General features: G+C 42.1%; 1 protein-coding gene across 10 annotated transcripts in view; it reads right to left on the minus strand.

The window, feature by feature from the left end:
• ATRNL1 (attractin like 1) overlaps positions 1 to 15,733 on the minus strand; it is a 624,604-nt gene that overhangs the window by 153,570 nt on the left and 455,301 nt on the right. For 7 of the 10 annotated variants that reach the window (XR_010302493.1, XR_010302494.1, XM_064144310.1 and 4 more), the window contains one exon: positions 7,775 to 7,882. The exons of 2 other annotated variants lie outside the window; for them this stretch is intronic. Coding sequence is in view for 6 of the 8 variants with exons in the window: in XM_064144310.1 (XP_064000380.1) it covers positions 7,775 to 7,882 (108 nt within the window). In the remaining 2 variants the exon portion in view is untranslated. Of the gene's footprint in view, positions 1 to 7,745; positions 7,883 to 15,733 lie in introns of those variants that run through there. One more of the 10 variants, XM_064144318.1, reaches the window with a different exon arrangement.

The following is a 15,733-nucleotide window of genomic DNA, read 5'->3' on the forward strand; positions in this document are numbered from 1 at the left end:
CCCACTGCAGTCAGAAGAGACATCCTCAACTAGATCATGTTGCCCAGAGCCCTGTCAAGCCTCACTTCGAATATCTCCAGGGATGGAGCCCCAGTCACCTCCCTGGGCAACCTGTTGCAATGTTCCACCACACTCTCAGTGCAGAACCTGTTCCTAACATCCAGTCTAAACCTGCTCTTCTCTAGATTGAAGCCATTGCCTCTTGTCCTATCACTACAGACGTTTGTAATAAATAATGACCAATCTTTGCTTCATACTTATCAAAAGTAAGTGAAATACAAACTTTATTTAATGTGCCCTAAATATCACTAACTGCTTGCTAGAGAAACACAGCTAGATTTTCCTCGGAAAAATCAACATTCTTGAGATCATCTTACCTTGCCAGAAGCAGAGAATAATCTAACATAGAATCAACGAGGTTGGAAGGGACCTCCAAGATCATCCAGTTCAACCTAGCACCCAGCCCTATCCAGTCAACTAGACCATGGCAGAGTGCCTCAGCCAGGCTTTTCTTCAACACTTCCAAGGATGGTGACTCCACCACCTCCCTGGGCAGCCCATTCCAATGCCAATCACTCTCTCTGCCAACAACTTCCTCCTAATATCCTATTCCTGGTTGCCTGGGAGAAGAGACCAACCCCCACCTGGCTACAGCCTCCCTTCAGGTAGTTGTAGACAGCAGTGAGGTCACCCCTGAGCCTCCTCTTCTCCAGGCTAAACACCCCCAGCTCCCTCAGCCTCTCCTCATAGGGTTTATGTTCCAGGCCCCTCACCAGCTTTATCGCCCTTGTCTGGACATGTTCCAGCACCTCAACATCTGGGCTGGAGCACCTCTCCTGTGAGGACAGACTGAAAGAGTTGGGGCTGTACAGTCTGGAAAAGAGGAGGCTCCAAGGTCATCTTATTGTGGCCTTCCACTATCTAAAGGGGGCCTACAAAAAAGCTGGGGAAGGACTTTTTAGGTGCTCAGGGAGTTACAGGACTAGGGGGAATGGAGCGAAGCTGGAGGTGAGTAGGTTCAGTCTGGATGTGAGGAGGAAGTTTTTCACCATGAGAGTGGTGAGAGCCCAGAATGGGTTGCCCAGGGAGGTGGTTGAGGCCCTGTCCCTGGAGGCGTTTATGGCCAGGCTGGATGAGGCTGTGGCCAGCCTGAGCTAGGGTAGTGTGCTAGTTTGAAGCAAGCTAGAATGTTTTGGTAACAGAACTAGATAACGGGCAGTGAAATGAAAACAATTGATGTCAACTTCTCTCACAGTCTCGCTGAGAACTCTGGGAAGAAGAAGAAAACTTTCTCCATTTTGTCTCTCACTCTTGCTTTTGCCTTAGACCTGGTCACATCTCATTAACCCTGCTCCTACTAACCTTGCTCCCTAACCTCTTGGCTGCACCTCTCTTCTTCCTGAGAACTGGGGTAAGGTTGAGAGGGCCGGGGGGAGGTGTTGGGGTGGTTTGAGAGCCCCTCCTGGGGACTCAGGTTTCTGGGAGGGGAGTTGTGCTTTTGTATTGTTTATCCTTTGTATATTTCTGTATATAATTGTATATAACTGTATATATTGTAAATAGCTGCTTGTAAATTCTGCTAGCTGTAAATAAATTGCTTCATCTATATTCCCAGGGTCCGTCTGAGTTAGCTGGGGCAAATACAAAGTGTGGGAGGGGCGGGGTAACCCCCAAACCATCACAGGTAGGGTGTCCCTGCCCATGGCAGGGGGTTTGGGACTGGCTGCTCCTTGTGGTCGCTTCCAACCCTGACTGATTCTACGATTCTCTCATCTGTGACAGTTCCACAGGAAATGAGGAGACTTGATAGGAAACTGACTGAAAGATTTCCTGCAGGCTTTTCTGCAGAAATCATTACTGAAGAACATCAGTTTGCAAGAAACTCCTCACAGCTGTCTGCTCCAGCAGATGGAGCACAATAGATGCTGCTGTCCACAGCTTAGCCTGACCATACAGTAGAGTTTACATTAATGCCCACCTTACCTCAAAGGCCTAAAGAGGATTTTTGTCCTATTTGAGGCCTGTTTGGGCTCTGAATGAACTGAAAAATACCCAGATGTTAGGCAAGAGAAAACAAAACAAAACAAAACACTTCCATCACTTTTCACTTAACATACAGATTAACTACAATGCTTGTCAGCAGCACAGTGGAAGTGACTCTTCAAAAGTTACTTACATTTTTGGGGAGGAAAAATGTTGTCTAAAGAAGGCTTAGAATGTGAAGTTAGCCTAAACTATTTGCTTTTGTTTTATAGTGAGCAGGAAAAAGCAACCAGCTCTGGAAATGGCTTAGGAAAAGAAATGAAATTGCTATTAAAAAAAAAAAAGAAGAAGAAAAGGTTTTCACACTGAGGACATTGAGTGTCATGAAACCCTGTATCTATTCAGCTACAATGGGATTTTAAACTTTCATCCTTCTGGTATTGAAAAAAAATGATCTCAGGATCACAAAACCTCACCATATTCTCAGTCTCTCTGCACAGGGGGTTTCTGGGGTTTTCTTACTCTGCTCCTTTACAGCCTGTGCTATGTGAAACTGCTGACGGGGGCACTGTCCTGGAGTCCTGTACCCCTAAATTCCTCTCCTGCTCAGACTTCGGGGGGAAAGGGGAAAAGCCGCCTGGTTTCCCTCCCCCCTCGCCTGCCCTGCAGCCGTGAAGGGGAGGACTGCCCCGTGAGTTCCCACGCTGCAGCCAGGCTGGGATTGGCCGTGCGCCTTCGCGCCTAAGGTGTGGTAACTCTGCCCTTTGTCTAGCGAAGGTTATAACTATTGGGGGTCTTCCCGCCTTTGGGGTTCCTGCTTTGGAGTTTGCCCGTGCCTGGACGTATGTCTCTGCCTGAGCTCGCTCACTCCCCTGTGCCTGGACTGCAGAGAGACCTTCAAGCATTTGCTTTCCTATTGACACCTTTGTGTGCCTAACGACCCTTAACGACCTCTTAACCATTCACCTGCAGCCGCTGGAAAGGAGGAACACAGACCGCACGAGTCAGCCTGAGTGAGTTATTTGGCTTAGCTTAATTTAGTAAGAAACCGCTATTAATTAATAGCTGAGGCCTTTTCCAACTTCTGACTTCCAATATAGTCAGATTATTGATGGTATCCTTGTAGGTTAATTCTCATGCAACTGAATCTGCTTATTAAACTAAATTAATCTTTGCATATATAGTTGTGGGGGCAGGTTTTTGGGAAAATAAAAATAACTATTTTTGACAAATTCCCGACTCGGCCACATATTAATTCCTGCTCTCCACAACAGGCACCTCAGGAATTCTTCCTGTTACCTGCCCCTGGGACACTGGCTGCTTTGCTGTTCCCCTCTTAGGATTCAGGGCTTTACTGCTTTCTAGCCTCCCCTTCCTCTCCTCCATCAGAGTAACTTCAGGCTGCCTTTGATCCTCCTAAAAGGGAGGAGGACTGAGGTGTGGCCTTACCACCAGCTTCACTTTCCTTTAAGAGTGCATGCAGATCTCATAACTTCTAAGTACTGAAATGCTAAGTGCAACAGAAGCAGATGCACAGGAGGGCTGCATCTGCTGATCAGTATCATGAACATCATGCTGCACCGGGAGTGGGTGCTGCTCCACAGACTCAGAATACTGCTGTTAGCAAGATAGAATCATAGAATGGTTTAGGTTGGAAGGGACCTCAAAGATCATATAGTTCCAACCCCCATGCCACAGGCAGGGACACCTCCCACTAGAGCAGGTCGCTCAAAGCCTCATCCAGCCTGGCCTTGATTACCTCCAGGGAGGGAGCATCCACAACCTCCCTGGGCAACCTGTGCCAGTGTCTCACCACCCTCACTGTGAAGAACTTCTTCCTAACATCTATTTTAAAGCTCCCTTCTGCCAGTTTAAACCCATCACTCCTCATCCTGTCATTACAAGACCTTGTCAATAGTCCCTCCCCAGCTCTCCTGCAGGCCCCCCTCAGATACTGGAAGAATCATAGAATCATATAATCAACCAGGCTGGAAGAGACCTCCAAGATCATCCAGTCCAACCTAGCACCCAGCCCTATCCAGTCAACTAGACCATGGCACCAAGTGCCTCATCCAGTCTTTTCTTGAAGACCCCCAGGGACGGTGCCTCCACCACCTCCCTGGGCAGCCCATTCCAATGGGAAATCACTCTCTCTGTGAAGAACTTCTTCCTAATATCCAGCCTATACCTACCCTGGCACAACTTGAGACTGTGTCCCCTTGTTCTATTGCTGGTTACCTGGGAGAAGAGGCTAACCCCCACCTGGCTACAATGCCCTGTCACTATAAGGTCTCTTTGAAGCCTTCTCTTCTACAGGCTGCAGAGCCCCACCTCTCATAGCCTGTCCTCATAGGAGAGATAGCAGAGGGCAAGGTAAACTTAGATTGAATTTATTCTGCATTGACTATAAAATGACAATATTTAATAGTTGATATAAGGCCAACATGACAGAATGGGTGACAAGAACACTTGTTAATGTCTTGCTGTGAATCAGTTGCACAGAAGGGCACCCTGAGGAGGTAAATATTGATGAGAACTATGGCTTAAATTGGGAAGTGAAAAGACTATTGCCAGGGCTTGTAAACCACACAGAGCACAGGACATGGAAGGAATATGATGCAGATTAAAGTTTTTTTGAAGGAGTTGATGTCAAGATTGTGTCACTTCGTTGACAAAACATTAAGAAAGTTAGACTGGCTGGGAAAGACTCCAAAACAGAAAGAACCCAAAATAGCAGAGAATCAGCTCCTCTGTAATGTTTTCAACATGTTATTTTAATCTGCTGCAAATTGCTGCTATCTGGAAACAGACTCAGATTTTATAATCTGTATTGTAAGTATCTCAACTAAGCAATAATTTTAAGTACAGTATCCATGCCCTTATGTTTAGGTATGCTTTCCAAACACTGGGTAAAAATGTCTTACTACCACAAACTGAAGCTACAGTGAAACAGTTGCTCTGAGTATTTGCAAATAACTGCAAATAATAAGAAAAGCTAATGAAATGGTATATTGAGTTCCTCATGGAGAGAGTCATACAGATATCAGAATCAACTAGGTTGGAAAAGACCTTCAAGATCATCAGGTCCAGCCTATCACCTAATCCTTCTAATTAACTAAACCATGGCACTGTCTCATCCAGTCTCCTTTTAAACACCTCCAGGGACGGTGACTCCACCACCCCCCTGGGCAGCCCATTCTAAAGCCAATCACTCTTGCTGTGAAGAACTTCTTCCTAACATCCAGCACAAAGCTGCCCTGGCACAGCTTAAGGCTGTGTCCTCTTGTTCTGTCACTGGGTGCCTGGGAGAAGAGAACAACCCCCAGCTGGTTACAACCTCATTTCAGGTAGTTGTAGAGGAAAATAAGGTCTCCTCTGAGCCTCCTCTTCTCCAGGCTGAGCAACCCCAGCACCTTCAGCCACTCCTCGTACGGCTGTGCTCCAGTCACCTTCTCAGCCTTGTTGCCCTTCTCTAGGCACATTTAAGCACCTCAACATTTTTCTTAAATTGAAGGGCCCAGAACTGTATCAGACCATCAATGTTAACACAGAACACCAGCTTACAAAAGCAACACCCTGTAAGGTGGACAACATTAGAAGGAGCAAGTTGAGTGGGAAACTTGCAGTAATATCTGGAACAGTTCAATGACATCACACTGTGCACAAAGGACCTATGGATCAATATGGTGTCAGTGGAAGTGCCTGAGTTATTGCAATGTAAAGAAAAGTATGAGGTGAGGGGATGCAGTGGATCACCATTAAAACTGGAGCTTGTTTTTTATCAGTGGAAGTGTGATGCCAGTGGAAAAGCTTAAAGAAAGTCACTTTCATCAAAAGATCTCTAAATTTAAAAGATCTCAAATGGCATCAGGTATCAGAGAATTAATAAAAGAGTTCAATGATCCTAACTTGACACAATAAAAGGAAGTCATGGCTACTTCCTGCTATCCTATTGTTTAAGCATTGCACCCTTAGAAATACTCGTGTGATCCAAATTCCCTCCAGTTCAAAAGACAGTTGAGAACGAAGACCAGAATGGCAACTAAACTTCCAGTGCCCTTTCATATACTGAAGATAGACTTGGAATAGAATCTTACTGTAGTTTTTATAGAATCAATATCCTGAAACAAACTGCTTTAATCTTCAGTCAAATACTTTGTTTTGGTCTAGATTAGTATATCATAATTCCAAGGAAGCTCTGCATGGACTTCAGTCTATGTATAACTGTGTATTAATTAGGAAGAAATGTTATGGATAATAAATACAGAACACTTACTAGAAAATGCTAGGCTAGGAAGAAAAATCTAATGAAAACTATAATATATAATTAAAATATTTTAGCATTTACCCCTTTTAGTGCTAAACAAAAAGATATGAGGGAAGAAATAATGGGAATTAACTCATGATGTTCCCTTCTAAATTTTAATTATACAACCAGTAGGTATAGAATTAGAGTTTGGATGCCTCAACTCCCAATCATTACACCATTTCACAAAGACAGGAGAAAAAATGTTCCCGTGTGCCAGTGTAGAAACAGTGAAATCACATTAAAAACAAATCCAAAAACTTTTAACAACTATTCAATGTGTCCCTGAGCCTAGAGAGCTGGAGGGGTATTCTGTTCCAAGAAAAGGGGAGACATAAGAATGGTGATATGGGTGAAGAATGTGGGGGTCGTAGTATTTGGTCAGAAAATAGCAAAGCTCCTTCAAAGAGATAGGGCATTTTTATGTGCTATCTATTCCAAGTATTTAAATTATGTCAGTAAGAACAATTGTGATTTCTTCCTATACAGCAGAGGGACAGAGCACCTCAATTTGATAGGTACTCAAGAGCTGATTCTTTTCCTTTCTGCTATGAATCTGTTTTTCACATTGCTCACTCCTCTGTGAACCTTAGAGATTTGATAGAATGTATTTAATCTTCCATTGAAAGAGGCTATTGAGGGAAGTAAGAGAAGCTTTGAATTTAAGAGGAATTGGCAGCGATGAAAAGAAAAGTACAACCCTGGAAGATTTCAGAGCCATCACACCTCATTCCCAGGTCCCACTATAAATAAGCTAAAGTAATAACTGTAAACATAGCATTGTAAATAAAAGAAATAGAGAATTATGAACTACCAGAAACTCAATATGGATTAGATATTCATTATTATCCAGATATTGTAATTCTCCCCCTATTTTCAGGGGAAACTTCCAGAATCCATTTCATGCATTATTACACTATTCCAATATCACATCACTTTGCATATTATTATTTCTTTTCCCATGTACTGCAATTGCAATAAAAGAATGCAGTAATGTAGCCATTATGTACAAACAAAAATATGCAGTATACTCTGGATTCTTTAAACCTGTACAAGCAAAACACAAGACCGAAATTCAACTCACAGCTGCTTTGTTTGTTTGTTTGTTTGTTTCTTTGCTGTAATCTCTGTTAGTTAAGATAGATGTTAACTGGGGGTATTATGTACTCGAAGGACTGAGCATGAGGTTTACTGGCTCCTTAATGCCTGTGTCTTGCATTCCTTCAGCTCGCATGCATCAGGAGAGGACTGCCAGGTGAGCTGGCTGTCACTCCAGCCCAGGCTAATAGATTCTCCAGTGGCTTTTGTTACAGCTCACGTCAAGCCATTAAAACTCTGCACCTCGAAAATGGCATAACATACGTAGCTAAGACTTGTCAGCTCCAGGTAATCAGATGCTGCTTGGTTTCAAAAGCAGATGCAGATGAGACTAGCAACATAAATATGCAAATCACAATGGTCCCTTGTCAGCACCACTGTTCCTACCTCTAATGGCCCTCGTAGAAAGTCTGTTTGCTCAGCTCCTACTTCCAGTGCTACATCGACAGAAGCAAAGGGGCGGCTGGCCATCTGCTGTCGCTCCCGCATAAGTTGCTGATGAGGAAAAAATGATGTTTTAAAAAAAACATTGAAAAATGCACCAGATATTAGTCTGCTCCACTATATCTCCCATTAAAACACAACAATGTAAATAGCATGCAAGGCATCGTAACTGTAATAGTAAAGGGAGAAAGTGATAACAAATTATCGTCATCTATATTTACTTGAGAATAGAGCCCAGAGAGTTTATGTTGTCTACAAATGCTCATTCAGCCTGAACTCTGATGAAACCTTCAAATGAAATCCTTCCTAACTGACTGTTCACTCTAAATAACTTGACTTTTTGTGCGGATTGTAAGTAAAAATGAAAAATGGTTGCTAAAAGCAGTTGAAGTCTCATTCCACTGACAATGCATGCATTAGAAAACCTGCCAAGAACAAGTCCACTCAGTCTTCAAATTTTAGTACTTCACTACTAAGTCAGCTGGAACTAAGAGTGTCAAGACACACAATTGTATGCAGTATCTTTCCTGAAGTTTCTTGTATATAAAGAATAAGGCATTGAGGATTGGGAAGCTTGTATCAGCGTACTTGAATGTGATCAGCTATGCTCAGAGAGCTCAGATAATCTCTTCCAATCATCCCAGTGCACACAAAAGTCCTAGGCAAAATGACCAAGCTAACTCATATTTCTTCCTCAGTCTGTAATTATAATACTTATCAATCCATGATGAATAAAAATGACCACCACTAGATATGACAGCTCTTACTTCATTGGTTCAGTGAGCTAATAAAAGCATTCTTAAATATTTAAAGTGAGTAAGTTGTGCAATTAAAGTTGTGTGCTCCTTCAACTGAACAGGACATCATGGCATCTCAAAGAGACAAAATACTTCCAAAAATATCTTATTAGGAAATTTAGATCCTTCATTTTCTTAGTATTTTTCTCATTATATCTCTGGAAAGCTTAAAACATTAGAATCTGGTATTTGAATGCAAATGACATTAGCACTGTGATGTACTGTTCATAAAAGCCTTTAAAATAACAAAAGGTATCCAAGCAAATACTTGCTGGCAGCTTACTAATAAACACTCTTGATTTAAGGGCTGCTAAAAAGAAGCAAGCTCATTTTGTAATACTTTCTATGTGTATTTCCCCTGACTTGCACTATCAGATTGTTTATATCAATCTGAAGAAGTATCAGAATGTTAAAATTAAAACAGTAGCCTCCCAGTGCATGCTCAGGACATCATTAAGGCCTGGTTTTTTTGTAACCATGTAGTACATTTGTCAGTAAGCACACATGCAAACAGGTTTCCAGCATATCCTACCAAAAGGATAATTACAGAATCACAGAACATCAGGAGTTAGAAGGGATTGTAAATGATCGCTGAGCCCAATCCCCTGCTAGAGCAGGAGCACCTAGAGTAGATCACAGAGGAACACATCCAGGAAGGTTTTGAATGTCTCTCCAGAGAAGGGGACCCCAGAACCTCTCTGGACAGCCTGTTTCAGCGTTTTGCCAACCTTACAGGGAAAAAAGTTTTTCCTTATGTTCGTGTGGAACCTCCCCTGCTCCAGCTGGCACTCACTACTCCTTGTTCTACCACTGGACATCACTGAGCAGAGCTTGGCTCCATCCTGACGCTTGCCCTTCACATGTTTATAAACATTGCAAGGTGACCTCATCAGTCTTCTCTTCTCTCATCTGATGTCTGCGAGGATGAAATGGCATGGTATATATAGAATAAATAAAAGCCTAGTATCAACCTAGATGGATGAACCTCACATTTTTATACCTTCATTTAAAAGTTAAACTGGTGGTCTCTATAGGCACTTATTTGCATTAATAGAACACAGAATCATAGAATCAACCAGGTTGGAAGAGACCTCCAAGACCATCTAGTCCAACCTAGCACCCAGCCCTATCCAATCAACCAGACCATGGCACCAAGTGCCTCATCCAGTCTTTTCTTGAACACCTCCAGGGATGGTGACTCCACCACTCCCCTGGGCATATATACTCATACATGTGACATCCAGAATGAACTACTGCGACTCTTCGGTCTTACCAGCAACTTGACGAAGATCATGAGACTTACAAACGTAAGATACTGAGTCATTACATGCTAAAATTATTATATCTAGCTAATTTCTTTCCTAAAATAACAAAAATTAAAGAAAACAATGTTATTAGAGCAGTTCTGCCATATGGAACTCATTACAGTATCACAACTCTACAGAGCTATTGGCAAATGCTTACTTTTTAATGGGAAACAAAACATTGTTTTAAACAGATAGAATTGCTTGGGGAAAGTACTTAAATTAGCAGAATAGCCTATGCTCCAAATGCACAATTATTTAATATATTTACTTGACACAGACTATGAAGGAGCATATATTTGACATTCTCTTTGTTTTTTCAAGGCTAGCCGTTTTCTTCAGCTCTGCTCCTGGACATACACTTGGTAAAAGCTTTTCATTCACAAGGTAGTCACTGTAATTTTGATACTTTAAGTTTGAGAAGAGTGCTGGCAAAGATTATCAATAAGCTCTGCAAGCACAACTGAAAACTTTAAGATGTTCAGCTGCGCATAAAGTGCTGCTAAGTTTGGCAAGCTGAGCACTTGCACATCAAAGAAAAGTGCTCTATTCAAAATACTACTTCTTTTTGTTCAGCATTTTGAAGCTCCCTGTAAGACAGAGCAGAGAAAAACAAACGCAACAAGGAGAAATGAAGGCAGATACTATGGTGTTTGAAATCAGTGCTGCTGGCTGGAAAAGCTCAATAACTGCTACTGTCTGCAACTGTCCCATCAAAATAAAGGCAAAATTCCAATTATAGAAAATCCTGTGGGTTAGAGTCTCACATGGCAGGTGGCATTCAGGTGTCACATGGTGTTATCAGGTAGCCCCCAAGAGTATGGGGAAATTCCTATAATTCATGTATAGGCCAAGAAATGGGGAAACACTCTGAACAGTTGTGTTCCAAGAGAAGCAAAACTCTTCCTTACCTTTTTTTCCCTCAGCAATCAAAGCAATTTTTAAGAGAACCAAACCCCACAGATTCACCATAGCTGAATTAGAATAAACATGGGATGGTGAAAAGTGAAAAACTTGTTGGTGTTACTAACATTGTACATATATATATATATATATATATATAAATAAAAAGATACTACATCATGTGTGTATATATACACACAGAACAAAGCTAGAAATGGGTAGATTCAGACTGGATGTTAGGAAAAAGTTCTTCAGCATGAGGGTGGTGAGACACTGGAATAGGTTGCCCAGGGAGGTGGTGGAAGCCCCACCCCTGGAGGTGTTTAAGGCCAGTCTGGATGAGGCTCTAGACAGCCTGAAGTAGTGCGAGGTGTCTCTGCCCATGGCAGGGGAGTTGGAACTAGAGGATCTTAGTAGTTCCTTCCAACCCCGACTGATTCTATGATGCTTTATAAAGATTGCATCTAGAAATTATACCCCAAAAAGATCCATATCATGCTTATTCACTAATTATGAATATTTACTAGCAGACAAAGAATAAATAGGCATTAGCATGCAATATGTGAATATTTTAATCAGACTTTCAGTTTATAATAATCAGAACTAAGCACATGTCTAAACACTCACTTAAAACTATGGGAAATCTCAACCATTACTTCCTCAGCATAGGACTATGCAATTCAGTGAGAATTTATCTTAGTAGGTAAGATTATAACAGATCTTGAAATCAGTTAAGTTTCATTAGGTACAAGTGTATTGACAAGCTTAATTTTTAAGGCCTACATTATTTGGAGCATTTTAAAAGTAGTTTCATTCTCAGATTCAATGACAGTGAAATTTCAATGAAGCTCTGATTATTTGCTTCAATTTACACATGACAAAGATTGCCTTCTTTGTAACTCCTCTCATTAAAAGTTCTGGTGTTAAAAATGTCTCCAAATTAAATTAGCTATTTACATAGCTGGAAAGGAAAGCTATTGCTGATTTGCATGTCAAATAACCTATTTGATGATAGATCATTTCCAAAAATCAGCTGATTTCACAGGAAAGGCATATCACAGTCATTAAACCAGGAGTTGGGTTTTAATCTGAAATAGGCTCAGCGTTCCATGCTTGCAAGAGATATGGCAATTTTAAGAGATTGACAAAAGCCAGCTTGGGAAACCAAGCAGCAGAAATAATCATATTTCTGACAGTATTCTGACAATCTGAATTCATTCATTCTCTCCATTATGAACTTCCTAAATAATCCTGGTTGCTTGATTTCCCTGTGCCTCATTTCCCACTTTAAGTGGAAAGTGCCCTGATGCAAGAGTGCATTCAAGTAGGCAATGAGACGTTACAATGAGAGACATAGTATAACATGCTATTTTCACTGCAGACTCCACTGAAACTTCCTAAAGATATCAGAGCCAATTCCATGCCACTTTCTTTTAAAATTCTCTAAAGAAAAAGTGCTCTCAGGTGTGAGCAAAGGTCTGTCATGGAAAAAAAAATGAGAGGAGTAATACTTCTTGTCCCAGCTTAATACTGAATAAAATGAAGGGTTATTTAAACTAGACATAGTCCAGCAAACAACAGCTAAGACATACTTAAAATACAGTGTACACATCCCAAAAAATAACAGTTCCAAAAGGTCAAGTTTTTATGTATCCCTTTTGGAAACCAAATACCAGTCGCCTGTAATTTCCCTTGAACAAATCAAAAACGAGAAAAAAAAAAAAGATGAGCCCTGAAAAGGTCATTTTGCTGCTAGATCCAAGGAACAGACATTTAATGTATTGCACATTAGCAAGCAAAGAGCAAAATGTGAATCTGCTGTGACTTCAGGTTTTGGACCTTTTTGATTCCGGAATAGAATCCACATATCTCAACCACTCACGAGTATGAAGGGCTTCTTATTGTAATGGAAATAGCAACCCTGGTTTATGCTTATTAGACAGCAATTTACAGAGCCTCATGTTACAGTAAAGTTGAAATCAATCCTTCAGAGTTCTCCCCAGAAATTATCATAGTATCATAGTATCATCAGGGTTGGAAGAGACCTCACAGATCATCAAGTCCAACCCTTTACCACAGAGCTCAAGGCTAGACCATGGCACCAAGTGCCACGTCCAATCTTGCCTTAAAGTGCCCCAGGGACGGCGACTCCACCACCTCCCCGGGCAGCCCATTCCAGTGTCCAATGACTCTCTCAGTGAAGAACTTTCTCCTCACCTCCAGCCTAAATCTCCCCTGGCACAGCCTAAGGCTGTGTCCTCTTGTTCTGGCGCTGGCCACCTGAGAGAAGAGAGCAACCTCCTCCTGGCCACAACCACCCCTCAGGTAGCTGTAGACAGCAATAAGGTCTCCCCTGAGCCTCCTCTTCTCCAGGCTAACCAATCCCAGCTCCCTCAGCCTCTCCTCATAGGGCTGTGCTCAAGGCCTCTCACCAGCCTCGTCGCCCTTCTCTGGACACGCTCAAGCATCTCAACGTCCCTTTTAAACTGGGGAGCCCAGAACTGAACACAATACTCAAGGTGTGGTCTAACCAGTGCAGAGTACAGGGGCAGAATGACCTCCCTGCTCCTGCTGACCACACCATTCCTGATGCAGGCCAGGATGCCACTGGTTCACTTGGCCACCTGGGCACACTGCTGGCTCATGTTCAGGCGGGTATCAATCAGTACCCCCAGATCCCTCTCTGTCTGGCTGCTCTCCAGCCACTCCGACCCTAATTAATTAATGTAGCAAAGGAAGGTTGGTCTTTTTTTTTTTTTTTTTGGGGGGGGGGGGTCGGGGGGGGGGTAATAAGAATCAGTAATAAGCTCAAACTTCAATTCACTGCTTTAAAAAGTGCTAAACAAAATGTAATCCTATCATCTTTTATACTTAGATCACTATGAATCCATGCTGCATATTTACATAGTTTTGTGATCATAAACGTTGTGAAGGTTCCTCCAGAGGCACTTCAGCCTTTCATTAGTCCTTCCTAACCTCAGAATTGCCCTCTTCTTCCTAATCAAGTGGGCTTCAAAAGTCCTTTCAGCAAACTGTGGATTATTTTGCTGGTAGCTAGCTGAGCCAAGCTTACAGAAATTCACAGGCAACTTCTAAAAATACTTTGCAAATTAATTCTGTGTACAGAGAAAAAAAAGAGAGACAGATCTACTAATCATATGTTAAAGTGTTTCCATGTAAGACATTCTAGTCTATTTGCCCAAGGACAGTTAATGACAAATGAATATATTAAAATGTGTTAAAATTAATTATTGCAGAATATGAAAGAGAGATTCAAGAATCATATTATGCTAACTACTCCTTGGAACTCTTCCTTTTACAATAGTCTCAATACAAATAACACTTTTCAAAATCTCTTCTACAGAATTACTAACACTGATCGTGTGGTACTTGAAACCTAAGTGTCATCTTTATAAGTGGAACAGACACAGTATGAAACTACCTTACAGTAACAAAGTCTCAGTGCAGCCTGTTGAAGCTATTAAGCTACTGCTTTTGAAATAAACCATCAAGAATATTATTTCTTATTACCACAACTGTTTAAACCTGCTTTTGTTACTTACCTCAGACAACAGGTGTCAAGCTGGTAATTCCTACTTCTGAAATCTTTAGGCTGTTCCTATAGCAATTCAGATTGCTTTGGTGACAATAAATACGGATAAGAAACTGAGTACAGGGACCTTGTGATGTGTTATGGAAGGCCAAAATAGGCCTAAACATGTCCTGGCTTCCAAAGACATGTTTTCTGCTCTCCCCCTCTCCTGTTGTTGGGGGAAGCAAAGGTGGGAAAAGAAAACTAAAGGCCTGAAGCCTCCAAGTCTCCTCTATGTCCCCTTCTAACTAACTTGTTTTTTGTTCTGCCCTAAAAATGGTAAAAGCAAGCCCTGACTTCATCTAATATGGTTAAGTTTGGCTAAGTGCCATTCTGATTGGCTAATCTGTGGCAAATGACCCATTAGCCTCAGGCTATATTGATAAAAAGAGATAAGCAGGTAAACACAACATGCTTGTCCTTTACTGTGCTCTGCCTCAATGAGCTTCTGTCTCATTGCTCTCTGATGTTGCATCCTGCCATGTTCTGCTAAGCTATAAACTAGCTCTGCTACTTAATGACAAGCACTGATGTTTTGGGTTTGTCTACCTGCCTTGAGTTTGCCTGGAAAAGGATTTAAGTGCCTCATGTCATAGGCTCGCTTAGCCAGCATGACATCGTGCCACAAGATATCTTGCCTGCCCCTCTGCAAAGCTCCATGCCGAACCTGGAGTCCAAGAGGAACCAGGATCAGGTCAGAGATCATCTGCCTCTCTCCCAGTACCCTGTTAATGCCTGGGAAGACTAGAAGGTTAAGACAACACCTACAGAACTCCCTGCAAGTGTTTGGGTACTGTATGGAAACAGTGATTAACCCTGGGAATCCAGAGAGACAGTTTTTGTAAGTAAATAGCTCAAAAGCCTCTTAGCAAAACTCTGTAAAATTCTCTAATTCCAAGTGCTTCTGCCTTGAGCAGAAAGGAATTTCTCGAGTCTCTCTAGTGGGCAAGAAGTATAATTGACCGCAAGAACCTCTCTTCCAGTGCTAATGGCTCAACATTTGTGTTATTGCTAGCTACTTGTCAAATGTTCTAGATCCTCTGTTTCCATCTGTGTAATATTTTCATGGCTGTTTCAAAGAATGTGTCCAGAGAAGGGTGACAAAGCTGGTGAGGAGCCTGGAACACAGCCCTGTGAGGAGAGGCTGAAAGAGCTGGGGTTGTTCATCCTGGAGAAGAGGAGGCTCAGGGGTGACTTATTGCTGTCTACAACTACCTGAAGGGAGGCTGTAGCCAGGTGGGGGTTGGTCTCTTCTCCCAGGCAACCAGCAACACAACAAGAGGACATTGTCTCAAGTTGTGCTGGG

Source organism: Pogoniulus pusillus, chromosome 6 (genome assembly GCF_015220805.1).
Source record: "Pogoniulus pusillus isolate bPogPus1 chromosome 6, bPogPus1.pri, whole genome shotgun sequence".
In the NCBI taxonomy this organism is placed as follows: domain Eukaryota; kingdom Metazoa; phylum Chordata; class Aves; order Piciformes; family Lybiidae; genus Pogoniulus; species Pogoniulus pusillus.